The sequence below is a fragment of the Eretmochelys imbricata genome, chromosome 1 (genome assembly GCF_965152235.1).
Source record: "Eretmochelys imbricata isolate rEreImb1 chromosome 1, rEreImb1.hap1, whole genome shotgun sequence".
NCBI classification, from domain to species: Eukaryota; Metazoa; Chordata; order Testudines; family Cheloniidae; genus Eretmochelys; species Eretmochelys imbricata.
In genome coordinates, this window is record NC_135572.1 from 133786314 (window position 1) to 133814123 (window position 27810).

At 42.6% G+C, this 27810-nt stretch overlaps 1 protein-coding gene across 1 annotated transcript in view; it reads left to right on the forward strand.

Annotated features, from left to right (window-relative positions):
- Positions 1-8708, forward strand: part of SHROOM2 (shroom family member 2) — a 184564-nt gene extending 175856 nt beyond the window's left edge. Inside the window, exons 11-12 of the mRNA XM_077807159.1 lie at positions 3821-4093; positions 8442-8708. Coding sequence (XP_077663285.1) covers positions 3821-4093; positions 8442-8708 — 540 coding nt within the window. The remainder of the gene's footprint in view (positions 1-3820; positions 4094-8441) is intronic.
- The last annotated feature ends 19102 nt before the right edge of the window (positions 8709-27810 follow it).

The following is a 27810-nucleotide window of genomic DNA, read 5'->3' on the forward strand; positions in this document are numbered from 1 at the left end:
AAAAAGGGCCTTTGGGGCCTGAAAGCTTGATTGTCATTTATTTGTCAGTCTACTAAAAGAGACACTGTATGCTTTGAACCTGTTTGTTACTTCATTGAAACTCACCAGTTCTGTTACGAGAAATCGTGGTTTTAGTTCAATCTGGAATTCACAGTGGGTTTTCCAGGACCAGTTTACACCTGCCATTCTCTGTTTTGCATATATTTGCTGTTCTCTTATTTATTTTAAAATAATAAAATGTTGATGAACACTCAGGATGGGTGTGGGGATTTTATGCAGAGAAATTGCGCATGTCTATTACAAATAATTAGAGACAATCTCCCTAATAAGTGAAATGTTGTGGTCACGTAAAGCAATATGTTTATTGAGGAACAATATGCTTGGCACAAATATAATACAAATGGATTTGAACTGATGTAGGAAGGCAATAAAAGGGACCCTGAAGTTATATTGGGTTTGAAAAATCTGCTTGCGGCGAGTGGGAGGTTTTATAGTCTTTTCAGACATGAATCTAGTGTGAAATGAGGCAGAGAACTGAGTGTAAACCCACAAGTGTAAAACCAGTGCAGTGCTGTCTTCCCAAGCCTGCAGAGAGAGAGTACAATCTCCTCTGCTGCTGCTGATAGCTTTGCTTTGGTAAGATGCTGCTGAGTGAAATTAACAAGGGTGCAGTCCGTTTCTCTGCTACTATTCAAAGTAACAAGGATTCCGGAAAATCAGGTCCATGTGGTCTGGTCTACACTAATAAACTTGGTAGCTACAGTTCACCCCCATCCCATTTCAAAACTGTAATTGATGTCAGGAAGACATTATGGCTCAGTGGATTACTAATGGGATATGTAGTTTTTAATCTGTTTTGTAGGTCCCATATTCATATTTAGCAAAGGTCAGTAGTGAGTTCAAAATCATCTTCCTCTGGTGGTTTGTGTGGAAAGAGTTAATCATCTCAATTCAGTTCCCAATGAATATGTGTCCACATCAAAATTGCTGTGTCTACTTACAGTCTTAGAAGAAAGGTTATGTGCATGTATACTGATCTACCTTCCTCACATTTAAGGTGGTCCTTCCATGGCTAGTTTTAGGCATATTAGGAGGGCAGTATAGCACAGAGCATGACTATATTTAATCATGCATCTTGTAATAAAATAGTAGGATTATTAAATTGCATGGCATCCTAGGAAATAGGTCTACAGCAGCCTGACCCAGTTAATCCAAATCAAACTTCATTTGCATTTAGGAGGGAACAAAAAATCAAATCCTTCCGATTAATCCGTTAGTAGAGCATGCATCTGTAAAACTGCTTGCTACCTTAATCTTTTGGACACCCAGACAAACAGATAACCCCGATACAGATTAACCTGGCCTGAGAATATTAAATCAAAACAAGATAGAGCCTGCCCTGATAATCCATATGTTTGATTTCAGAAGTACTCTTTGTTAGGTTTTAAGCTACAGTTGGCCTCTGTTAGGGTGGCTGAGTTTTGGGGGTTCCCAAAACAAACTGTCAGTGCTTACTCTGTGTAACTCTGCAGATGGCTATACCTTCCTGTGTATAGTGTAAGGGTCAGGAACATATTCCTGGGAAACAGGGATGGGTTTCTGTTTAATTGTACGTATTCAATTGGTTGGTTGAAATCAGAGTTCCCAACGAGTGTGCCACGAAATCAAGAAACTTAAAAGAAAAGAAAAACATGTTAAGTGGTATTGCAAAATAATTACCATCTCAGACAATGTAGCCTGCATTAGAAATCGACACTAACAGGTGAAAAATTATTAATATTTACAGAAAGATGAGGCAAGCTGTTGTCCTTTACAGGCATATAAGACCCCAGCCCAAAGGATGAATTTTTTTAGGGAGGCAGCATGGTAACAGCAGAGAACACAGTCGGGAGACTGGGGCTCTGGTTCTGCTCTGACAGTGACTCACTGCATGACCGGGGCAAGTCTGTTTCCCTCTCTATCAAATGGAAATAATACTTACCTCACCAGGATGTTAGGGGCCTTGTTTTTGGGGGTACTCTGAGACCTTTTGATGGAAGGTGCTGTAGAAGTCCTAATTATTTGAGCCCTGTGTTTTTCACAAATACAAAATAGCATGAAATAAAGGGGGGGAAATATAAAAAATAACATAAAATGAAAAACTCACCCAACAGCAGTGGCTCCTGCAGCCGTTGTTCCGCAGGGTTGGTGCCCGGCTTCCCACCCCGGGCATTGCTACCTGGCAGATGGAACTGCAGCACCACCCCACATGATGACGGAGTTGCAGCTGGGCCAAACTTGAGTAGCGCTGCAACTCTATGCGCTAGGTCACAACTCTTGGCGCAGGGAGCTGGGCCCAGCCTGGCAGGAAGTAAAAGATCCCAACAGCGTAGTAGGCCATGTGTTAGTATTAACCTGCCATGTGGAAGACCTAGCTTTTTATGCCCATATTTTGCTTAGCACCATTAGCCTCCACCCCAAGAACGGTTATGCTTGAGAGTGCTGTGGGGATAGTCTTTGAGGAGGAGAGAGTACTTTTGTTACTCAGTAATCGGCTTTTGGAATTGGAAGCCGATCTAAGGAATAGCAGTAGTGAGCTCCAAAGGACATCTTGTCTTCTGCCATGGTGGTGAATTGCCAAAGGGTGAGCTCTTATAACGTAGACCTAGGTCTATCAAAAGTTTGTGTCCTGATTTTTTTTGAATCCAGAACACTACCAAGGCCTAGATAAACATCATATGTCTGTAATGTGCATACCTTTCAACCTGCCATGCCCCAGATGTGGGTTGCATTGTGTGACAGGGACTCATAAAAATTCATGCAGTGATGCTGATATTTATTCCTTAATAATAATTTTGTGATTCATTGTTTCTTGTGTAAACAACTTTCTACATAAAAGTGAGGGGAGACTAGATTTCTGTGGGATGCAGATAACTTTGGGACTTAAATGAGTGACACCCTCAACGTGTGAGACATGAAGAATTCTTGTAAAGCGTAGCATGATGACGAGGACAAAAGAATTGGGGCCAGGAATCAGCTGTGAACACCTGTACCTCCTTGCTCTCTGGCCAGCTGACCATATGTCTTAAGTGAAGTGTTCTACTCCTTGGACTGACATTTGATTGGCTTCTCAGATCCACAGATTTGCCCTTAATCTATCACAAAGGAATGTCTATAACAGGATTGGGGAGGAAATGGAGAGAATCCTGGGAGCCCAGTGAGTGACAAAGAACAAATTCATTTCTTCTCCCCCTTTCCCTGGTGGAGAAAAAACAAGATAGAGTAACTTTGATTTCTTGCCATGTGAAGTAATTCTCCTGGAGCTTGAAAGCCTTTTTTAGCAATGAAATGTAAGATAATGTGCTTGCAAAAAACTTTATCTGTAGACTTGAATTCTCTAGTTGGACAACAGTCACAGCCATAATCACAGTTTCCCTTGCAGTCATAAACACACAGACCACTGCTAATCAGAATCAATGGCTGGTGTTTCTTTGGGGGTTTGCCATGTAACAAAGCAAATTAAGGACATGATCCATCTTCTCAGTCAGTGAGAGTGTTGCTGATGACCTCAGTGAGAGGAAGATTGAGGCCTAAGAATCTACAGTAGAGGGGTCCTGTTTTGTTTTGGGCTTTGTAAACTGATATATTCTAGGAGGGGAGGGGAGGGTAGTCTGATGCTGAAGTTTGGGGTAGTTTACCATTGCTACTTTTCCGCAGAGAACCATGTGTGACTTTTTTGCCTGAGCTATTGGAACAAAATGCAGGGAGGGAAGTCTCTGTTTCCATCTCTGCTGGGTCAAGTGTATCTAATAAATTCTTGCTCCCCTTTTGTTGTCCACAGCAAAAACTCATTGACAGCATCAGTAGGAAGCTGCAGGTGCTGCGCGAAGCTCGGGAGACGCTCCTGGAAGACATCCAAGCAAACAATGCACTCGGAGATGAGGTGGAGGCTATTGTGAAAGAGGTCTGCAAACCTAATGAGTTTGACAAGTTCAGGATGTTCATTGGGGACCTGGACAAAGTGGTCAACCTGCTGCTGTCACTGTCAGGTCGACTGGCCAGGGTGGAAAATGCCCTGAATAACTTGGATGAAAATGCCTCTCCTGAGGAACGGGTAAGGCAGGTTGCTAAAGGGCAATAGTATTATTTCGGTATTTAAGGAACCAGCATGGTAGGCTTTTTTTATTTGAACACCAGGTGGGCAAGAGAGTGGAGGGGAGAAAACTGCTGTGTTGATAATTCACATCAGGATGCTTTCATTAGATCTCGTTAATACTCTTAACCTTGCCTTGCTTTCACTCAGAATACACCCACTACAAGTGGCTTGGCCCTGAAGAATGCATGACATTTTGTGCCCAGGTTTAGGAGAGCAGGTTGTTTAAAAGCACTGACATGCCTTTCTTTCTGAAACACTAAAAGACAAGTGCCTTGATGAAAGATGATGAGCAGAGGAGCCTCCTGTTTCTTTAACAAAGAAAAGAAAAAATAAGTGGGGGAGAACAAACTAAAAGTAATTGTCTGACTCAGCAATTTGGGATGCTTAAAAATGAACAGATTGTATTTGAGTTCCAGTCCATACACACTGTCGACAGTGTACTATTATTAATTTAAAAAAAACAACAAGGAGTCCTTGTGGCACCTTAGAGACTAACAAAATTATTTGGGCATAAGCTTTTGTGGCCACGAAAGCTTATGCCCAAATACATTTGTTAGTCTCTAAGGTTCCACAAGGACTCCTTGTTGTTTTTGCTGATACAGACTAATATGGCTACCACTCTGAGACCTATTATTAATTTGTATTATGGCAGAACCAAGGACCCTAGTCAGTGATTGGGACCCATTACATTAGATACTGTACAGACATGTAACAAAGACAATGGTTCCTGCTTTAGAGAACTGACAGGATGCAGTACTGGACAAAAAGTAGAGAAATGGGGTGGAGCTAGATGGGAACACAGCGTTTTTAAAAAAAAAAAAAAAAAAAAAAAAAAAAAGTTTGACAGAAAAATGGAAGTCATGGCTTCCTATTTACCTGATCAGTGTCAGATGGTAGTGATTTATAGGAATCTCAGCAGAAGTAGGTTTGTAGGAAGGATTTTAAGGACCAGGTATTCATTACTAATCTTTCTATAACAGCAGAGAAATGGAAACTTATTGCTATATAGTATTATATAGCAATAAGCCACAGTCTTTCCATAGCCACAGTCTTTCCATAGTTAAAACTGAGACTTGCTTCCTTTGCATGTCTGACTTTAGATTCCTGTTTGTTACATTTTTTTAAAAAAAGCTGAAAAAAGCACCTCTCTGCGTCAGATTTTGCATTGCTGGCCTGTGGCCCCAGTGCAATCTTTTGCCCAACTTGGACACACTTTTTAAAGACCTGGATCTAATAAAGACCTGGATCTAAGGTTTTTAATCATGTTGTGAAAAATCTTTCCTGAAAAGATCTGGACCTGAGGACCAGTTTTTGACGCAGGAAAGGCATGTTTGCAAAGGTGTTCACTGACAATTTAAGACTTTATGAATGGTCCATTGGGCAATGGTGGACTTTAAAAGGGCATGATATGGCTAGGAGATATTTAGGCTTTCATTTTAAAAAAAAAAGTCACTGGCCTTGCAGGGGGTTTTCAAATTGTAAACCAGTTTCTAGGGAGGTTTGCCATTGATTCTGCTCCCAACAGCATTTCTGAGTTCTAGGAAGAATCTGGGAATTGAGTGCATCTTCCCCACGTGCACACACATACGAGTACTTTGTGGGAGAAGAAAATAATCTTCTCCCACCTCCATGCCCTTGTGAAAAATACCGTGTTACAAAAATGGCTTATGAAATTAGGTGTGCAAGAGTGGTGAAGAGGAGCCAGTATGAGGCTGGTGTCACAGGAGCAGAGTTAGGATTTCATGTCTATTTTAACAGCATTTTCAAGCATTTGTTTCTTGAAATTGAACTTTAATTCTGAAATATCTTTTGGTTGCATGCTATCCTTAGCACATTTTATAAGAATTTTTACTGTCAAGTTACTCTCAGCATCAAATTAGTCTGAACTTTAATTCCAGCTTCATGGATTATTTTCTATATGCAAATTCTCATGTTGATGGGTATCATTTCCTTTAGTGTTACTGGGACCCCTGCACATTAACATGTAGTTGTATTTTTTTAGCCTTATTGTAATGTAAATAATTTTCTAATACTAAGTACAGACAAAAAGAAAAGGAGTACTAGTGGCATCTTAGAGACTAACCAATTTATTTGATCACAAGCTTTCGTGAGCTACAGCTCACTTCATCAGATGCATTCAGTGGAAAATACAGTGAGGAGATTTATATACACACAGAACATGAAAAAATGGGTGTTATCATACACACTGTAAGGAGAGTGATCACTTAAGATGAGCTATTACCAGCAGGAGAGCGGGGGCCGGGGGGGCATAGATCTCTTCTGCCTGTTGTTTTGTCCTCCTGCTGATGCTCCAGGTCACCACAGAGAAGCAGCTTTGCTTGGGCATAGCAGTTCATGACAATGCAAGGGATGCTGTCTAGATTCAGTGTGTCTCAGAATAGAAAGTCAGGCGAGATTTCCACAGAGCTGGTTGAGTGATGCATCAGGGTACCAGCAGGACAGACGCATGGACTAGTGAGAAGAGGCTGATCTTTTGAACGGGCTGTGCTTTTGTTTTTGCTTCTCTGCCCCTACTCTTATCCACACCCATTCCCCATGATCATATTCCTTTACTTCTGATTAGAAAAGTGCACATTACAATAAGGAAGAAAACCCTATCAGGTTCATATTGGGTTAGTATGCAGCATAGTTAGGGCCCTACCAAATTCATGGTCCATTCTGGTCAATTTCAGTCATAGGGTTTTAAAAATCCTAAATTTCACAGTTTCAGATATTTAAATCTGAAATTTCAGGGTATTGTAAGTGTGGGGGTCCCAACCCAAAACAGGGGCATGGGGATGGGGCTGTTAAAGGGGGTTGCGGTATGGCCACCCTTACTTCTGTGCTGCTGCCTTCAGAGGTGGGCAGTCGGAGAGCAGATGCTGGCTGGGCCCCCAGCTCAGAAGGGAGCACCACTACCACCAGCAGCGCAAAAATAAGGGTAGCAGCAGCATACCCACGTTATGCCACCCTCACGTCTGTGCTGCTGCTGGAGGCTGCGAGGCCTTCAGAGCTGGACTCCCAGCCTGCAGCCGTGGAGCTTCCTGCAGCTAGGGGAGGTTCCCGGAGATGGGTCTAACCCCGCCTCGGGAGCAGCCCATGCAGAGGAAGAAGTCCTGGCCCTCCTTAGCCCCTCCAGGACCAGCAGCTGGAGCTCAGCTCTTGGAAGTGAAAGGGGCCTTGGGCTGGCTCTGTGTGTGTTGGGGGCAGGGGGTGACCATGGCGCCCCAAGTGGTCACCCACTTGCCCACCCAGAAGGCCAACCCTTTCCCTTCCCCAAGGTGATGATACCCCCCCCCCCATACCATGCCACCTCCCTTCTGCAGTGCTGCTGGTGGTATTGCTGCCTTCAGAGCTGGGCTCCCAGCCATTAGCCGCCGCTCCCTAGCCACCCACCTCTTGAAATCTGATCTCCTCTACAATAGCCAGATTTCATGGGGGAGATCAGATTTCACGGTCTGTGACGTGTTTTCACGGCTGCAAATTTAGTAGGGCCCTAAGCATAATGAAGAGCTCTCTGTCAACTCTTCTCAACCCCAAGCAGTGTGTTTTCACAGTTTGATGCTCTGGCAGTCATTTGAGAGACCTAATCTGGGTTTAATTCATTGCTGGTTACACATGCAAGTAGATCTTGCAAATAATTTCTGGAAATCAGGATGGCATCCATGTTACTTCATGCTAGTGCTTCCCACAGGCAGCTGTATTTGTTATAATTCTTCCTGTAAACCATTAAGCACTAAGTAAAGGACCTTACTTACCAGTGTTTATAAAACGTATTCCTAAGTGCTTTACTGTCTCTGCAGGTTTAATTCTCTTCTATTAATTCATTTTATCAGATTTATATTTATCATATTTATCAGTGGCAGTTGGGAGATCAAGTTAACCTTTAAGCAGCAGTTTTACAACTTATCTACAAGAACATTGGGTTCACAGAAAATCTGGGTGTGAATGTCCCTCTGCCATGGACTAACTGTCTGTGTGGACCCTGCTGACTCATCATACCAGTTTGTTAATGCACTTTGATCTAGTCATCTTTGAAATGGGACTAGATCAAAGCACATTAACGAATTGTTAGTGCATGTCAGCAGGAGCCACATGGACAGTTAGTCCATGGCAGGCTAGTGCGGTGTACATGCGCTCCCTAGCTTGCCACGAACTAATTGTTTGCATAGACAAGTCCTTAGTCCCAATCCGTCATACACACACCTCTTCATCCTTGTCCCTGCAGATAAAACTGATTTCAAGGTTGACCAGAAGACTGTTTGTCTTGAACTGGTATCTGTAATATGTTTCTCTTTCTCTTAAGCGGACATTGGTAGAGAAGCAGAAGCTGCTGACTCAGCAGCATGAAGATGCGAAAGAACTGAAGGAAAACCTGGACCGACGGGAGCGTATTGTCTTTGACATTTTGGCTAACTATCTAAGCGAAGAGAGCCTAGCAGATTATGAGCACTTTGTAAAGATGAAGTCAGCCCTTATCATTGAGCAGAGAGAGCTAGAGGACAAGATCAAGCTGGGGGAGGAGCAACTCAAGTGTCTGACGGACAGCCTCCAACCTGAAAGGCTCAGATAAGAGGTCAAGGCCCGGACCAAAGACTGGAAAACTGGTGGTTGCGCACAGCTTCCAAGTATGCAAGCGAAAACCCTGACTTGTATCTGTGTCTAGGAGGCGGAGTCAGACAAGAGAAAAATAGCTATTCGAGCAATAATGAGCTTTCTCGTTGTTTGGATGATGTATTTAATTTTTTAAACCCTCTTTTTAATCCCCGACTCTACAGCTGTTCTTCGTCTCTCAACCTAGCCTATAGAAAGTTCTGCAGGTGGCAGAGGAGAGATTCTAAGCTTTGAATTCAGTGTATTGTGAAGTCTGTTGCAATAGTGCATGCAAACAATAATGGTTTTCAAAATAAGATGTTTGATAGTCTTTATTGTCTTCAGAGGCTGTACAAACTGCTGGGAAGCCCAAAAGTAAATGAATAAAGAAGCTCTAATTTTAGGGCTTTTTTTTCTTTTTTTCGGTCCCATCAAGTAGGAGAAGCGTGTGTCATGTGTTTAATATTATGTTCAGGTTGCCAGCACTTTGATCCTGGTACGTCAGATGCTTTTTCTTTGTAACGTATCATGTAAGAAAAGTTCTCACTTTCTCCTTTCAGAAAATAATTTCAAAGCCAGTCTCAGCTGGCTAGTGGCTAAACCAACTTGAAAATCATTTAAGATTTACGTTACTGAAGTTAAGAACACATGGTTTAGAGAAACATCCTTTTTTCCCCAGTTTTTTATTTATTTTATTTTTTTGGCATGGCATAGAAACAGTTGTGGGCCCATTAATATTGTAGCATTTTTCTTACCAAGTTGTTTGATTTCCAAATGGGACTGAGGTTGCCTTGTTAGTTTGGGTCAGTTCATTTATCAACTAAACTATTTGGAAAATCTATTTGCTGCTTTGGGTTTCCCCCCAGCACAGCTACCTTGTAGGAAAGAGTCACTAAGTTAACAGGACAAACTGTACTGCTTTTATTTTCCTTCTGTTTGTTCAACAGTTCACCTTTTTTATATAAATGGTTAAATTATACTCAAGCTGACCTATGTAATGCTATTTCTTTCTTCCTTCCCTCACCACCAAATGCACTATAAACACCTAGGCCACGTAAGTAAGGCTAAGCCACGTGAGTTCAGTGCAGTATTCAGAGTAACTCTGGTTTGTAACTGTGAACATCTGTATGTTTTTTTTTTTTTTTTTTTTTACTTCACATGTTGACATATACACTTTAATGATAGGACACTATTTTGTCAGTTCAAGACTACTGGAGGTGATATAGTAACACTGCTGTCCAGTAAAACTCTGATAATGTGCATCATGCTAACCCATCTCTTATGATGGGATTAACTGATTTGATCTCCTACAAATACTACAGAATTGCTCTGTGTACACATGTATTATCTCTATGTTAAGATATAGCTTTTAAGGGCAAAGGGAAATCTTAGCTTCATGTATAGACTATTTAAATTACATAAAGGAAGCCCTTTATCTCTGTATTTCAATAACAAACAGATTCTGCAACAAGGAGCTACTTTTAAGGCTGGCGTGGATACCAGCCTGTAGCAAACTCTTTGAACAGTACAAGTGATTAAAGATAAAACAGAATGAGAGAAAATCAACTCTTTACAACTGTTCTTGCAGTTTTAATATTGACAAAAGGTTCTTTGTCTATTATCAAAATCCTCCTTTTTCAGTGCTTCTCTTGGTCCCTTTTTCCTGATCAGTGAACTGCTTGGATTGCAGGGACTTGGCACAAAAACTTCTCTAAAACCAAGCCCTTCGCAGACAGCTATAAACGTTAAAAGGACAGGTTTGCCTATTATACGATCCTGATTCATGTATCCTGGGCCAGATCTTCAATTGGTGTAAATCAACTCCATCAAAGTCAAATGGGGCTACTGATTTAGTCTACCTGATGTTCTGGCCTTAATTTCTTCTTACAGTTTACCAAACTTAGACTTCTAACAAAATCCCACAAATATTTGCTGCTATGTTAATTGATAGTAGGACCAGTGAGTTTTCTCTTTCGACCCATTCCTTGACCATAAGAAACCCTAAGCTAAATAATTCCCAAATAAATTATGTTTAGCTTTAGTCAAGTAGTGTGCATTGTTTTACCTGTGACTTTTTAAATTTTTTTTACAGATTGTGGTTACTCTGACGTGTATGTGAAAAGTGACTGTGAATAATAATATAATTCCATTGTGTGTACAGTACTTTGATTTAGATCTTTCTGATAAAGATAGCAATACTGAAAGTGCTCTATCTGTTGTCGTTTTCACAAAGCAGTATATATAGTCACCCTGTCCCACTTTCTTCTTTTTAAATTGTGCTCAAAAGCTCTGTTAGTTGGGACCAGAAGATGGCTGTCTCCCAATGTTATATGTAAATCTGTAAATAGCTCTGTTGTTGCTTTAAAAAAAATGGCGGTGCTAATATTTTGCCTTTGGCATCATTAGGTGATGGCTGCTACTTCACCTCATGTCATCTCTCCATTTTAGATCCCTTTGTATAGCGAAAGATTTCTGTCAGGTTTTCCCCGTTGTTTGGATTTTGCAGCCCAGAGTGAAAATGTGTACAGTTTTCTTGCTTGACACTTAACATTTACCTACTGACAAATTGTACTGCTTGACTTTGAGGAAATAAACTGTATATTTCAGTGTACTGAGTTTATCATTAATTTTATGCAGTCAAAATATCAAGACACCTACTCTTTCATTGGATACTCATGTCCACTTTGCTATCTCTCAGATAAGATAAAGCACATAGGGTAGCAGACTAATTACCTGCTGGTCTAAAATCAGAATCGATTTTTTTGTCAAACAAATTATTTTAAATTTAGATTAACTGATCAGTCTCAAGTCCCACATCTCGAACTGAAGGAGTACATAGTTGTGGCATTCCATGTAAGGATATAGATCAATAGGAAAGGTTAGGAAGAAGTGGGTCTGAATGATTTTCATCCCTTCTCTGACTGATCCTTGTTGCGTGTGCTGTTTTTAGGTTTCCACTTTCCTCTATCTTTTTTCTACACCATACAAATAATAATAATAATAATAATAAATATTATGAAGGAAGTGCAGAGAGGAAGATACAAGATTTTTCTCTTTAATTAACATGGGCAATTGAGTTGAATTGGTTCACCTTTAAGATATTGTATCATATACAAATGTCAAAGGGGTGAATAAATTAACTTGATTTGTAGTTAGTGGACTACAAAAAGCAGGTATTGGTAACCCTTTCGTGAGCTCTGATTGCTCGTGTACTCTGATTGCTCGTGTAATCCTCAATGGGAAAATGTATGCAGGATATTAAAATTAAGTGGAGGGAAGTTGGGGTTTTTTGTTGGAAGTTTTTTCCCCTGCTGAACACTGCTGTCTTACTGTACATCCTTCTTTTTTCTCTTAGCGTTGGTCTCTTGCTCTTTTTTTTTCTCCTTTTTGTAAGGCTCAGGCTGGCAGCTACAGAAGAGTTGTCCCTGCAGAAATGTGCTTTCCTTGAAATTTCTGTTGCCCAATGAAATTGCCTAGGATCTTGTTCTACCTTTGACTTCCTGTATTAGGTAGCTGAGCACACCAGAGTTCAGAGAAACTTCCTGGTATTACTGTGTCCCCTTCTGACTAATCGGTAGCTATTGACTATTTCTTACATACTTCTGTCATTGTTTCCAGTTTTATATCTCCCTCTGGGCTTCTCATTACCAATGTGGCATGAATGGCAATTCATAGCTGGCAGGGCCTCATAATCTGGTTCAGTAAACTACTTCCTATTGTTTTGCAGAGCTCAGTCACTTATTACTAGGGCCCTACCAAATACCAAACACCAGTCTCTCCTGTGAAATCTGTATAGTATAGGGTAAAAGCACACAAAAGACCAGATTTCACAGGGGCCCTACTTATTACTGAAGACGTGCTTGGAACTTAAGTAACTGAGGACATCTCAGACTGTGAGCTCTTTAGGGCATAAATTGTGTCCCACGTCATATCATTGGAAGTGCCTATTACACACTATTATGGTAAGAATAATAACATAGCTGAAAGTATTGTACTATGCTGATGATAAAATTGGCATCATGCTCACATTAGCCATCCCTATTCATCCTTCTAAGTCACAATCTATTATTTAACCAAGCACAGTGCTCCGTGAAACATGAAATAGGTTTAAAATACCCTGAGGGTACAGAGACCTATTCGCCCTCTCTAGTGTTTTTATGTTAGGCCATCCCCACTAAGCCTTGACAAAATTTCTAACAGTAAAGTATATCCCAGTTGAAGTACATGATCTTAATTATAATATAAGTGTGAAAACATAGTGTGAAGCAATGAGTCCAGTTTAATGCAAATATCACATAACTACTATTTTTCCAGATCTCAATGAAATTAATTATAGGCTGAGTTGGGAACATCACCTGTTCTTGAGGTTGCCTAACTCTTTCCACTATAAGACCCTGTTTTCAGTTGCTTATCACTTTTTGTCAAACTTTAACCATTTGACTGAAATGCCAGATTTTTGACTCCGGATGATTTTTTGTTTTGGAAATTTTCAACCAAACCAATTCTGCTATTTCCAAGAACGAGGCTATGAAAAATACTTTTTGTCCATGTTAAAAACTTTCTTGAGACCTTTCCTTGAGAAGTTCTAGCACCCCCATGCTTTGGAGCAGGGACTTAAAATGGGGGGAGGGGAGGCTTTTGGTCAGGTATGTGTCTTTTTGCCATTCTTGTAAAAATCTGCCCAAATTTGGCTGAATTGTAAGGCTTAGAAAAATCTCAGTTCTCACATCCTCAGAAGAGGCTGACTAGAGCTTCACAGCTAAAATCTCCAACTATTCTATCTTCACTGGACATGTTCCAGCCTGCAGCTGAGTAGGACTTTTCCTGCAATTGCAGTGCTGAGCTGCTGCCAATGCTGGGCACCAGAACTTAGAGCAAGGATGCAGTCTCTCCAGTGCTTTCCATGCTCAACCTGCTCTCACCCAGGCAGCCTGGAGGAGGAAGCTGCCTGATTTGAATGAAGAGACAAGAACTGGACCAAGAGGGACAAGGAGTTAATTGAGACAAGGAACCTGCGGGGGACACACATGACTAGGTCTGGATGTTGTGAGGGAAAGGAAAGTGGGACTGGGAATTGTAGAGGAAGAAGACTGGGACTAAAAAAGTCATGGATTTTAAGGTTGAAAGGGATCATTAAGAGGATCCTCTAGTCTGACCCTAGAGGAGAATGGGACTGGATGAGCAGTAGGAGTTAGGAGGATTGGATGAGGAGGATGGGAGAGTGGAACTGAGAACCAATGAAGATCAAGAGTTTGAGGAATTCCTTCAGTTCACTGAATATGTAAGAGATGTTCTCTTCCTATTTTATTAAACACCTATAGTTCAGTCATACCTTTAGCCCTCAACTAGGTTACCTACTATAACTGTCTTGTGTTTATGTTCACTAGTTGCAAGATTGCTGTGGGGAATGATTAAGTTAACGCGTTTACGAAACTGGTGGAAGTTTTGCACATTCATCCTTGGAAAGGTCAAACTCTAAACTCAAAGGAAGTAGATCTGAATCCTCGTGTTTATACAGCACACCAAAAGAGGCACATGAGTAATATTATCTGCTGTCACGAGACCTGAACTAAGGTGCTTTGATACGAGCCAGATTCAGGAAGGCTCCTGTGGTTCTATTAAAATGTATGTTCCTATATTTTCATGGAGATGCTCTCATTCATGTACACTGAAGGAGTTTTGTCTTAGTGGACCACAAGCTGTTCACAAATTAGCAAATTAGCAAGAACAATAGGTAGCCTGTATATTACTAGACACCAACACTTCCGTGATTGCCTCGTATCACCTGGAGTATTGCAGGACAAAGGACCTTATGTACACTGAGAGAGCTTTACAAATATATTGTAACTTTCCTGCACAGAAGGAGTTGAGAGCCAACAAATCCTGATGGGAATCAACAAAATATGCATTACACAAGACATTGCTTTGCGTTCTATAGCTGCCTTCACTTTAAAACCTTCCTCTCTGGCTTATGCATTAGGTTTAGCAGGGCTTTTTTCTTGTTGTGGTAACACTTAGCATTACAGTAGTGCAGATGGAACAAACTGCTGTAGATTACAAGAAAAAGCCCAAGACAATGGCATTATTTAGTTTGGGTGTGCAGACACAATTCAAAGAAGGTGGTTCATAATCACTCCTAAAGCTACTGTGACAGGAACCCTGGCATTCAGAACACGTTCCACAGAGATACAAAGGAAAATCAAATATGCTGAGAGGGGCTAAATGGTGCCATGTAAGCACCAAAGGTCAAATTCATAGTCCTTAGTCTTCCTGGGCCAGCAGAGCAGTGATATGGGACCTTAGGCATGGGGAAAACTGAGAGAGGATCCTCAAGATCCTATGAAGGGATGCTTTATAGACCTACTGGAGAGAAAATAATTGAACATCTCCTTTGTGATTCTCAGCTCTATCTCCCCATCTCCATATGTGCACAATAAATGAAGAAACTATAGTACCTCATATTTAACTTTTCCTTTGGAAAATCATGATACTTCATTGTGCTTTGAGTAAGGCAGCCTCGCAAAATTCTGCTCAATTATTTTCCTGGGATTGGGTGGGTTGTTGGGGTTTTTTTTTTGCGGGGGGGAGATAGAGAGGGAAGTAAAATACAACCAATTTTCTCATTATAATTATTGTCAGGATAAAAAGGTAAGTAGATTTTTCTTTATATGATGGTATATTTTCATAACTTTGCGAAGCTGGAGTTACAAACACAGTTGCATTCAGAAGCTATCTGCAGTTTGAGCATACATGTAAAGGTATGTTGATAACCAAAACAGGTGTGGGTGTATTGTTAGTTATCATTTGAGATATATGGGTAAGCAAGTCATAAAATGATTTAGGGGTGAGAGGGGACAAGAAACTCAGCATGAGGTCCCAGGGAAATGCTGTAGCAAAAAAGGGCTTGTGATGGGTTGGATCACAGAAACCCCCTTGGGGTTGCCAACTGATGTGCCAAGACTACTTCTGCCCCAGCTTTCCCTGCCAACTTGGCACCCTGTCTTGCTGAGCCAGACATGCCAGTCTGCTCCACACAGACCCAGGGTCTGAACCACATGCCCCAAAGCTACAGACTTAAATGAAAGCAGCTTAAGAAGTGTTCTTGTCTTTGACACTCAGATGCCCAACTCCCAATGGGGTCCAAACCCCAAATAAATCCGTTTTACCTGGTATAAAGCTTACACAGGGTAAACTCATAAATTGTTCACCCTTTATAACACTGATAGAGAGATATGCACAGCTGTTTCCCCTTCCTCCCCCCCGGCCAGGTATTAATACTCTGCGTTAATTAATAAGTAAAAAGTGATTTTATTAAATACAGAAAGTAGGATTTAAGTGGTTCCAAGTAGTAACAGGCAGAACAAAGTGAATTACCAAGCAAAATAAAATAGAACACACAAGTCTATGTCTAATACAGTAAGAACTCTGAATACAGATGAAAACGTTACCTGTAGAGGAATTCCAGTAAGCTTCCTTTTACAGACTAGACTAGACTTATTCATAGATTCATAGATACTAAGGTCAGAAGGGACCATTGTGATCATCTAGTCCGACCTCCTGCACAACGCAGGCCACAGAATCTCACCCACCCACTCCTGCGAAAAACCTCATCTATGTCTGAGCTATTGAAGTCCTCAAATCGTGGTTTAAAGACTTCAAGGAGCAGAGAATCCTCCAGCAATTGACCCGTGCCCCAGACTTCTCCTGGGTCCAGCAAGCACTCACACCCCCTGTAGTTACTGTCCTTTGTTCCAATTTCTTTCAGGTATCCTTGGGGGTGGAGAGGCTAACTCCTTAGCCAGCTGAAGACCAAATGGAGGGGTCTCCCATGGACTTAAATACATTTTCTCTTGTGGGTGGAGACCCCCTCCTCTCTCCTATGCAAAGTCCAGCTCCAAGATGGAGTTTTGGAGTCACATGGGCAAGTCACCTGTCCATGGCAGCCATGGTTCACATGCTTCCTTGAATGTCCTCAGGTAGACTCTTATGTGGATTGGAGCCTTACAAGATTCACTGTCCTTTAAGTGTTTCTTGATTGGGCACCTAATTTGCACATTCCTTTCTCAAGAAGCTGACCAAATGTTTTACTAAGGCTGCTTAGAAATCAAACCAGTATTCATGAATTCGAATACAAAAATGATACATACATACAAATAGGATTAATAGATTCAGTAGAACATAACCTTTACATAGATATGTTACAGGGCATATGTAGCATAAAACATATTCCAGTTAAGTTATGTATAGATTCATAAGCATATTTCCATAAAGCCTTATAGGGGGCACTGTCATAGGGCAAATGCAGTCATTGGATGTAAACAGAGGAGCAATGAGTAGGGAGGTGATTTTCTCTCTATAGGCAGCGTTGGTGAGACCGATACTGGAATACTGCATCCAGTTCTGGTGTCCATAGTTTTAAAGGATGTTGAAAATTGGAGAGAGTGCAGAAAAGAGCCACAAAAAATTATTTGAGGGCTGGAGAAAATGTCCTACAGTGAAAGACTTAATAAGCTCAGTCTGTTCCTCTTGTTAAAAATGAGAGGTGACTTCATTACAGAGTATAAGTACCTTCATGGGGATAAAATGCTGGTTACTAAAGGGCTCTTTAGCAGAGAAGAGGTATAACAAGAATGGCTGGAAGCTTGAAGCCAGACATTCACATTTGAAATTAGGAACACATTTTTTAACAGTGAGGGTGATTAACCATTGGAACAAATTGCCAAGGGAAGTGATGGATTCTCCATCTCTTGGTGCCTTCAAGACTGGATGTCTTTATGGAAGGTTTGCTTAGCCAAACAGGTTATTTGGCTCAGTAACTGGGTGAAATGGTCTGTGATATCTAGTTTGATCTCCTGAATATAATGATTTCTTCTGGCCTTATTCTATCAATCTTTCTATATCTATTATGCAAAATACATCTGTGCACCATTTAGGCTGGCCTTTCAGTCCACAACAGCCAGGAAATTCACAGTTCACGTTTCTGTGGCCATTATGACTCAATTATGACTCACTTCACAGTCACATAACAAGGTGCACTTGTGTGACCTCTTTGGTAAATATTTACCATTGGCAACTGTTTTCTAATTTTACCTCCTGCTCCTGTCATAAATGGAGTGCTAGAAGGAAAGGACTTGTGTAGAGCAACAGGTAAGACAAGACTATGGGAAAATAACAGCTGGCACATCTTTATGAAGACACAACCAAAGGGTATATCTATTGTCAAGGTTCCTCCCCCACTCTGAATGCTAGGGTACAGATGTGGGGACCTGCATGAAAACCTCCTAAGCTTATCTTTACCAACTTAGGTCAAAAAGTTCCCCAAGGTACAAAATATTCCACCCTTTGTCCTTGGATTGGCCACTACCACCACCGAACAAATACTGGTTACTGGGGAAGAGCTGTTTGGAAACGTCTTTCCCCCCAAAATACTTCCCAAAACCTTGCACCCCACTTCCTGGACAAGGTTTGGTAAAAGGCCTCACCAATTTGCCTAGGTGGCTACAGACCCAGACCCTTGGATCTTAAGAACAATGAACAATCCTCCCAACACTTGCACCCCCACCCCCTTTCCTGGGAAATGTTGGATAAAAAGCCTCACCAATTTGCATAGGTGACCACAGACCCAAACCCTTGGATCTGAGAACAATGAAAAAGCATTCAGTTTTCTTACAAGAAGACTTTTAATAGAAATAGGAGTAAATAGAAGTAAAGAAATCCCCTCTGTAAAATCAAGATAGTAGATACCTTACAGGGTAATTAGATTCAAAACATAGAGAATCCCTCTAGGCAAAAACTTAAGTTACAAAAAAGATAGACAGAAATAGTTATTCTATTCAGCACAATTCCTTTCTCAGCCATTTAAAGAAATCATAATCTAACATGTACCTAGCTAGATTACTTACTAAAAGTTCTAATACTCCATTCCTGGTCTATCCCCGGCAAAGGCAGCATAAAGACAGACCCACAGACCCTTTGTTTCTCTCCCTCCTCCCAGCTTTTGAAAGTATCTTGTCTCCTCATTGGTCATTTTGGTCAGATGCCAGCGAGGTTACCTTTAGCTTCTTAACCGTTTACAAGTGAGAGGAGTTTTCCTCTGGCCAGGAGGGATTTTAAAGGGGTTTACCCTTCCCTTTATATTTGACATCTATACTATGGAATTAGGTCGAATTTATAGAAGTCGAGTTTTTAGGAAGTGATTTTATACAGTCGGATTGTGTGTCCCCCCATTAAGCACATTAAGTTGGCGGAGTGCGTCCACAGTACCGTGGCTAGAGTCAACTTTCAGAGCGTTGCACTGTGAGTAGCTATCCCACAGTTCCCGCAGTCTCCGCCGCCCATTGGAATTCTGGGGTAAGCTCCCAATGCCTGATGGGGCAAAAACATTGTTGTGAGTGGTTTTGGGTACATATCATCAGTCACCCCTCCCTCCATGAAAGCAATGGCAGACAATTGTTATGCACCTTTTTTCTGTATGGATGCCATACTGCTTTCAGCAGACGGTGCAGTAGGACTGCTAACCGTTATCATCAAACCACCGCTTCCTCTGCAACTCTGCTCTCCTGTTCTCCTGGTGCCATTAATCCACCTCGCAGGTCCTCTATATGACCATTGTCATCCACCGCTTCCGCTGCAACTCTGCTCTCCTGCTCTTATCTCACCATACCACGGCAAGCGTGCAGCCCTCTCAGATCAGCTCACCGACACCGCCGCTGTTGTGTCCTGGTGCTGCTGGCAGTAGACGGTGCAGTAGGTCGGCAAAACTAATCATCCAACCACCGCTTCCGCTGCAACTCTGCTCTCCTGCTCTTGTCTTGATAGCGAATGTCTCCATGTTGGCTGTCATGGGCTTCCGCTGCAACTCTGCTCTCCTGCTTTCATGAATCCACCTCGCAGGTCCTCTCATCATTCTCTATAAATATCTATTCTCATGGTATCCATCTTCAGCCACCGCTTCCACTGCAACTCTGCTCTCCTGCAGATGCCATACCATGACAAGCATGGAGCCCGCTCAGATAACCGCGGCAGTTATGAGCATTGTAAACACCTCACGCATTATCTTGCAGTATGTTCAGAACCAGAACCTGCAAAGGCAGGTGAGGAGGCGATGGCAGCACGGTGACGAGAGTGCTGAGGACATGGACACAGACTTCTCTCAAAATATGGGCCCCGGCAATTTGGACATCCTGGTGGCAATGGGGCAGGCTCATGCCGTGGAATGCTGATTCTGAGCCCAGGAAACAAGCACAGACTGGTGGGACCGCATAGTGTTGTAGGTCTGGGATGTTTCCCAGTGGCTGCGAAAATTTAAAAGAGCGCTGGCGCAGTTTACTGACTCGGTTAGACCTCAGCGAAACCAACATTCCTATTGTTATTACTGCTTGCTGTGTGCTCCACAATATCTGTGAGAGTAAGGGGGAGATGTTTATGGTGGGGTGGGAGGTTGAGGCAAATCACTTGGTCGCTGGTTACGTGCAGCCAGACACCAGGGCGATTAGAAGAGCACAGCAGGGTGCGCTGCACATCAGAGAAGCTTTGAAAACCAATTTCATGATTGGCCAGGCTATGGTGTGACAGTTCTGTTTGTTTCTCCTTAATGAAAACCCACCCCCTTGGTTCACTCTGCTTCCCTGTAAGCCAACTGACCTCCCCCATTCGATCACCACTTGCAGAGGCAATAAAGTCATTGTTTTTTCAAATTCATGAATTCTTTATTAATTCATCACACAAATAGGGGGATAACTGCCAAGATAGCCCGGGAGGGTGGCAGAGGAGGGAAGGACAAGGCCACACTGCACTTCAAAACTTGTTGAATTCCAGCCTTCTGTTACTGTGGGGTGTATTGGGAGGGTATTGGATCCAGGTTGATAAACAGTTCCTGGCTGTCGGGGAGAACGGTTTCATCCTCCTCCTCCTCCTCATCTTCCTCGTCCCCTAAATCCTCATCCCTGTTGTGTGAGACTCCCCCCTTGCAGGAGTCCACGTACAGGGGTGGGGCAGTGGTAGGGGCACCCCCTAAAATTGCATGCAGCTCATCGTAGAAGCGGCATGTCTGACCTGGAGTGGCCATTTGCCTCTTTGGTTTTTTGGTAGGCTTGCCTGAGCTCCTTAAGTTTCATGCGGCACTGCTGTGGGTCCCTGTTATAGCTTCTGTCCTTCATGCCCTTGGAGATTTTTTCAAATATTTTGGCATTTTGTCTTTTGGAATGGAGTTCTGATAGCACAGATTCCTCTCCCCATACAGCGATCAGATCCAGTACCTCCCGTTCTGTCCATGCTGGAGCTCTTTTGCAATTCTGGGACTCCATGGTCACCTCTGCTGATGAGCTCTGCGTGGTCACCTGTGCCACGCTGGCCAAACAGGAAATGAAATTCAGAAGTCCCTGTGGCTTTTCCTGTCTACCTGGCTAGTGCATCTGAGTTGAGAGTGCTGTCCAGAGCGGTCACAATTGAGCACTCTGGGATAGCTCCCGGAGGCCAATACCGTCGAATTGCGTCCACGCTAACCCAAATTCGACTCAGCAATGTCGATTTCAGCGCTAATCCCCTCGTTGGGGTGGAGTACAGAAATTGATTTTAAGAGCCCATTAAGTTGACAAAAATGGCTTCATCTTGTGGACGGGTGCAGGGTTAAATCGATCTAATGCTGCTAAATTCGACCTAAACTCGTAGTGTAGACCAGGGCTAAGTCTCTCAACCTACATAACTGTAATCCAGGATTTGTATGCAATTTGGTTTCCATGAAAGCCTGATGCTAGCTGCTATGTTTAATTATGTTTCTCTCACCTGTTGCTGTAAAAATACCTTTTGCAACTCTGACTTCTTCAGATGTTCCGTTAATGCCATGCTTAGACATCCAGCAAGTACCGCTGTAGGATAAAACAAAACGAATCTCACCTTCCCAGGATCTACAGTGTTACCTTCCAATCACTGAGTCAGCCTTGATGGTCTTTCTAAATTGTGTGTATCTTGCATTTTAGCATATGTAGAGCTAGAGAATTGCTGGCATTTCTCTTCCATTATATTATGATTTAGAATGATTTCTATGGTTTTATAGTTCATGAGAATAATTTTTGATTGTAGATTCTGCATAATCCATTTACATTTACATTTCATCTGTATAATATTTTAAGTTTCTCCATAGAAATATTCAATATTTCCTATTGAACAGATTTAAACAGGATAGAGATCAGTTGCAATATTGTGATCTGTCGATGTCCTCTGGTTTTCCAAACTGATCTGCTAGTGACCAACTGCCATAACCCAGAGGTCACACAGGTTTCTTACTAGGAAGGCACTTTAATATTGTCCTGTGTTCTGACTGTGAGATTGTTTTATACATGGTTTAAAGCTTTTGAAAATAATGGTGTTTTCTATTGATTCTTTTACTCCGTTCTCTTTGATAGGAACATATGCTATTTAATTTTCTCACAACTGCTCTTAGCTGAGAATGACAAGCCTTAAGTCGGTGCCCAAGAGATGGAAAAATACAAGAAAAATACGTCCGGAATGACTATCGAGATATCATTTGTTGATATCATCTCATATAGTGGGTTCTAAGATAAGCTGTAACAGAAATCCACAAGTCTTCAGGAAATGTATGTGTTGAATTTTCTAATGACCTGCTTATTGCTTTCTGGGAATAATAATGGAACTACCAAAAAGTATATGTGGTCTTAAAAGGGCTTTTTGTTTGTTTGTTTTGTTTGGGGTGGTGTGGGGGTCTGGATTTCCTCAGTTCCATTCTTTGGAAATAACCAATTTCTTGTTGAGCAAATGATTTATTAGCTTTTAGTCAGCTGATGTGAAGAAAAGGCTTTCTTTGACTTCTCATTTTTTTTGGTTTCTCATATGGATGTATATAATGTTCACATTTCCTGTTGTGATCAAATGGAACATGCCCTAACTTTTTTTTAGGAGTGTTTGGTACAGACACCATCTGTGCATAATCTCTGTGAGCCAAAGAGCTGATGACTGATCTGGCCACCGTGTTTATGATGCAGCAAATAGCTCAGTCTGCGGACTATTGAAATTCTTTTAGGTTACTCATTGTCTGTCTTGGAAAGTTTTATTCCGGTATGACACCACTTGAATGTGTATATATAGCAGGGGTGGCCAACCTGTGGCTCCGGAGCCACATGCGGCTCTTCAGAAGTTAGTATGCCGTTCCTTGTATAGGCACCGACTCCGGGGCTAGAGCTACAGGTGCCAACTTTCCAATGTGCCGGGGGGTGCTCACTGCTCAACCTCTGGCTCTGCCCGAGGCCCTGCCCCCACTCCACCCCTTCCCACCCCCTCCCCTGAGCCTGCCATGCCCTTGCTCCTCCCCTTCCCTGCAGCCTCCTGCATGCCACAAAACAACTGATCAGGTGGTGCAGGGAGGGAGGGGGAGGCGCTGATGAGGGGGTCAGCTGACATATTACTGTGGCTCTTTGGCAATGTACATTGGTAAATTCTGGTTCCTTCTCAGGTTCAGGTTGGCCACCCCTGATATATAGAAAGAGAAAGAGAGAGAGAGAAAAGCCTGAAGCTCTCTATTTGGCCCTACATTTCTATTTAGGCTCCTAAATATAGGTGATTGGACTTTCAGAGCTACTGAACACCCACAAATCCAACTGAAGTCACCAAGGCTTGAACATTTAGTCCGTAATGGATGTATAAATATATTCTATGCTACAAAGCCAAAATCTCCGTCCTGAGCTCAGCCCACAGGATAACACACATTGCCTTGGGGTCTTTGGCAAGCCCTTCTGAGAAATCAGATTATGCTGTAGAAGGCTAATTCCCCATGGAACAGAGCTAGAAACCTTTTTGAATGAAAGCTTGCAATTTGCCTTGTCATGAAAGGCCAGTTTTGTGAACAAGGAACTCGTGCAAGCTCCCATGAGCCCCTTCCAGTTCCTGAGGAGGGGAAGAGGCTGAGGAGAGGAGACACAACTACTTGGGAGGAGCGCAGCAAACATCGTGATATCTCTGACACAGTCAGTGGACTAGGGGATTTGGGAAGTGGCACCAGCAGAGTGATATTCCAAAGATAAAATATTCATGTTAGGCAATACATGTTTGTAGGGGAGAGACTCAGGATATAACCTGCTTATGATGCCTCCTGAATTCAATTATCTACTATTCACCTAGCCTCCCATTACTATTACCGCACAGTATGTGATGCCACTAAATGATATATTATATACTTACGGCAAGAGGTGTGTGTAGTGTGTGCATTTGTATAAGTGATTTTTACCTATATTCATAGCAAAATGTACTCAAAGTAAAAACGGTTTTGGAGTGTGCTAGGTGGCTAGATATTTTGGATATAGGAAGGATGGAATATCAAGAATCATGTGCCTCTTCCAGGTCTCCGGGCCGTGTAAAATATCTACAGCAAAATCCAAGGGTATCTGCAGTCATCTAAAACAAAGCCAATAGCAACAACACAAGCACCGGTGAAAAAGAGGGCCAGACCTTCAGCTGCTGCACATGGACAGAGCTCTTTTGCCATCAGTGTAACTTGGGCCCATTTACACTAGTTGAGAATCTGGCCCAAAGCTTTTGCTATGTAGCCATTCTTTCATATTATTGAATCAACTACTCCACTGCATCTTAATGAGGTTTCCATCATCCTGTCCAACTGAGCAATCAGTTTCCTTTAAGAAGGACTCCTTTAAGAACCACTGCCTTGGTGATGAATGGACTGAATGTGGTTTGTAATGTGTTAAGATTTTATAGGTTTCCCATTTGGAACCCAGTGTAACTGGAGACAATTTTAGCCACAGCTGCCTTTCTTTAGGGGCTGGGCAAAGACTACCTTGGGGCATTTTGACTGTACTTCAGCATTCCAAGGTATTGGGACTCACTGAGGAAAATGAGTCAGAGTGATAAACTCACTAGGAGAAAAAGTCAAGCTTTCTTTAGCAACCACTTCCAGTTCTCACCACATCATGCAAGAATTACATGCATAGGCTCAGGAACAGAGGAACTGCCAGACAGGATCAGACCAGTGATCCATCCAGTCCAGTATCCTGTCTCTAACAGTGGTGAACAGTAGATGTTTCAGAGGACGATACCAAACCTCTCCAGCTGGAAGTTATGGGGTAACCTGCTCACTTGGAAAGTTTCTTCCTAACCCCCAGTTAGAGATCAGCATATGCTCAGAAGTATTACAGTTTTTCTCTTCCAAGTGTTCCTGTTTTTTTTAAAAAAATCTTCACTATTGTAACAACTCTGGCTGTTATCCATATAAATACCCAGCCCTTTGTTTCAATCTTCCTATGCTCTTGATCTTAGTGACATCTTGTGGCAATGAGTTCCACAGCTAAATATGCACTGTGTGGGAAAGGATTTCTCTTTATTGCACAGCGCATATTTAGCTGTCACAGCCCTTGCTTGGCCACACAGCAGAGTAGGAGGGTGTAAGTGTCAGATGCTGACTCTTGCTGTGGTAGCTGGAAGAGGGGCTACACACCCAATATTTCCCCCTGCAAATAAACAGGGAGCACCCCCATCCCTCAACTCACTGTCCACACTAACTGGCCAGGTGAACAGGGACCAATAAGCTTCTTTATGGTAGAAGGAGAAGTCACTTATTCTCTTCCTCCCAGAGGAGCAGGGAGGGACTTGTGCCTGAGTCCCCATTTGTTCTCTAGTCTGTTCATGGGACTGTGCAGCTACAAACTGCTGCTTGCTCACTCAGGGCTGACTGTAAAGTCATTGACTGTAAAGCCACAGCACTGTGGTTTGATTTCAGCCTGCTTTTCCACTTGGCAAATGTAGTGAAAATCATTTACAGCAAATATTTCCAGTTCCAGGCTATTGAACACAGAAGCATAGAATATCAGGGTTGGAGGGGACCTCAGGAGGTCATCTAGTCCAACCCCCCTGCTCAAAGCAGGACCAATCCCCAACTAAATCATCCCAGCCAGGACTTTATCAACCCTGACCTTAAAAACCTCTAAGGAAGGAGATTCCACCACCTCCCTAGGGAACCCATTCCCGTGCTAAATATGATACTGTGAACCACAGAACATACAGGGCCTGATCCCAAGCTCTTTGAAGTCAGTGAAAAGATTGCCACTAACTTCAATAGGCTTTGGATCAGGCCCATAGAGAGGAGAAATTGTATTTCCTGGCTGGGAAGCTATTAACTGTTTAGACACAACCGTTTCGAACAAATACTTTGGAGGTGTGAGAAGTGTGGGTGGGGAAGAGGAAGGCAGAAAATTTCCTTAGTTTCCACCCCCTCCTTAATAATTTGCCGCTTTCATATCACTGCACAGTGTGACTATACAATGCATAATAACATGCTAATGAGACGCTGTAGCCAACTTTCATATCCCAGTTACTTGGCCATGTTACATTACCCCTTAAGACAGAAACGGCTCAGTCTATACAATGGGTTACATTTTCACAGGCGTCACAGGCTAAGCTCCACAGAATTCTAGTTGAAATAGAATGCCATTGTGCTGCAGGGGCAGTTGATGGACATATTGGAATCTCATTTTTATACATGTTTTCATCTTTAAAATGTCACAATGGTTTTTTGCCAGTGGTAAGTGGTCAAAGAGGCCCGAGACAGATACCTTGTCTAAGTGTGCCACTGACGGAAGCTACAGTCTCTTGGCCAAAAATTCCAGATAACTCAATCAAGGATAACTCCTGAGTGATGACACAATTTGGCAGCAGTAATGAGGGAAGGAGAACAGAGGAGGGCTCTTTGAGAGTGTGTCAAAGTTTTCTGAGTGTGATCAGCTCACCTAACCCAAGGCTCACAGAAGCCCTCCTTTTCTAGAGTGTGACAGGCCAAAGATAATGGGTTTGCTACTATATAGGAATGACCACTGTCACAGTTCAGGGCAACTGCACCTGTATGCCCCCCTCGTGGTCTACCAAGAGCACCCACTGCAGGCTTCCAGCTCCTAAGCTATCACTCTCTTCAGTAGAAACCACTTCTTTCTTCCTCCTGACTGGAATTTTTCAGGCTGCATAGTTCCCTGCCTGTACTATGATATTCCCAGCAAGCCAGATTGTGCTTTGCTTTCTCTCCAGAGACTATGAACAACATAATGACCCGTAGTTATAAGTTACCATACAGCTCTTTATAATCAAGCATATTTATTCTTAAAGTGCAAGCATTACAGAGAAACACAATAACACTCCCTGCCCCCTGCATGTGCATACTAAAAAGCTTACCAGAAGTCACTCCAACTCCTATCGCAGGGTCTCATATGTGTCAGTCCTTCAAAACTCCCCATCTGGTTTTCCCGATGGTTACAAGTTCATAACTGTCTCAGAAACAGAACAGCCATGAATATTTTAGCCGTTCCTTTATATAATTTTGGCCTTTAATCTTGTTCTCATATAACAAGCGATCAGCAGACAATGGCTTACCTCAGGCCATTGTTTCTAAAGGCTGGGTATTTACATAACTAGAGGTGGGGAATTTGCATTCACCTCCCCCCAGGAAAATCACTTCACACTCTTATTGTTCCAAACATCCATTTCTGTCTGGCACATTGCTCAATAGAGTCCTTTGAACCCCCAGGTCTTGCACATCTCCCCCCCTTAAGAGGTAACATACAATCCCAGCCCTCAATAATACATAAACCATTCATTTAATACAATGGACCAGTGGTTCCCAAACTTATTCTGCTGCTTGTGCAGGGAAAGCCCCTGGCGGGCCGGGCTGGTTTGTTTACCCACCATGTCTGCAGGTTCGGCGATCGCGGCTCCCAGTGGCCGCAGTTTGCTGCTCCAGGTCAATGGGAGCTGTGGGAAGCGGCGTGGGCTGAGGGACGTACTGGCCGCCACTTCCCGCAGTTCCCATTGGCCTGGAGCAGCGAACCGCGGCCACTGGGAGCCGCGATCGGCCGAACCTTTGGACGCGGCAGGTAAACAAACCGGCCCAGCCTGCCAGGGGCTTTCCCTGCACAAGCGACGGAACAAGTTTGGGAACCACTGCAATAGACCTTAATGACAATTAAACATAATTCAAAAAGATCTCTGCAATGAAATTACAGAAAATTGCCATAGCTGTCACAACCACCGCCCCTTGGGAATCTCCAAAAATCCAGTCCTGTTCTCCTCATGGG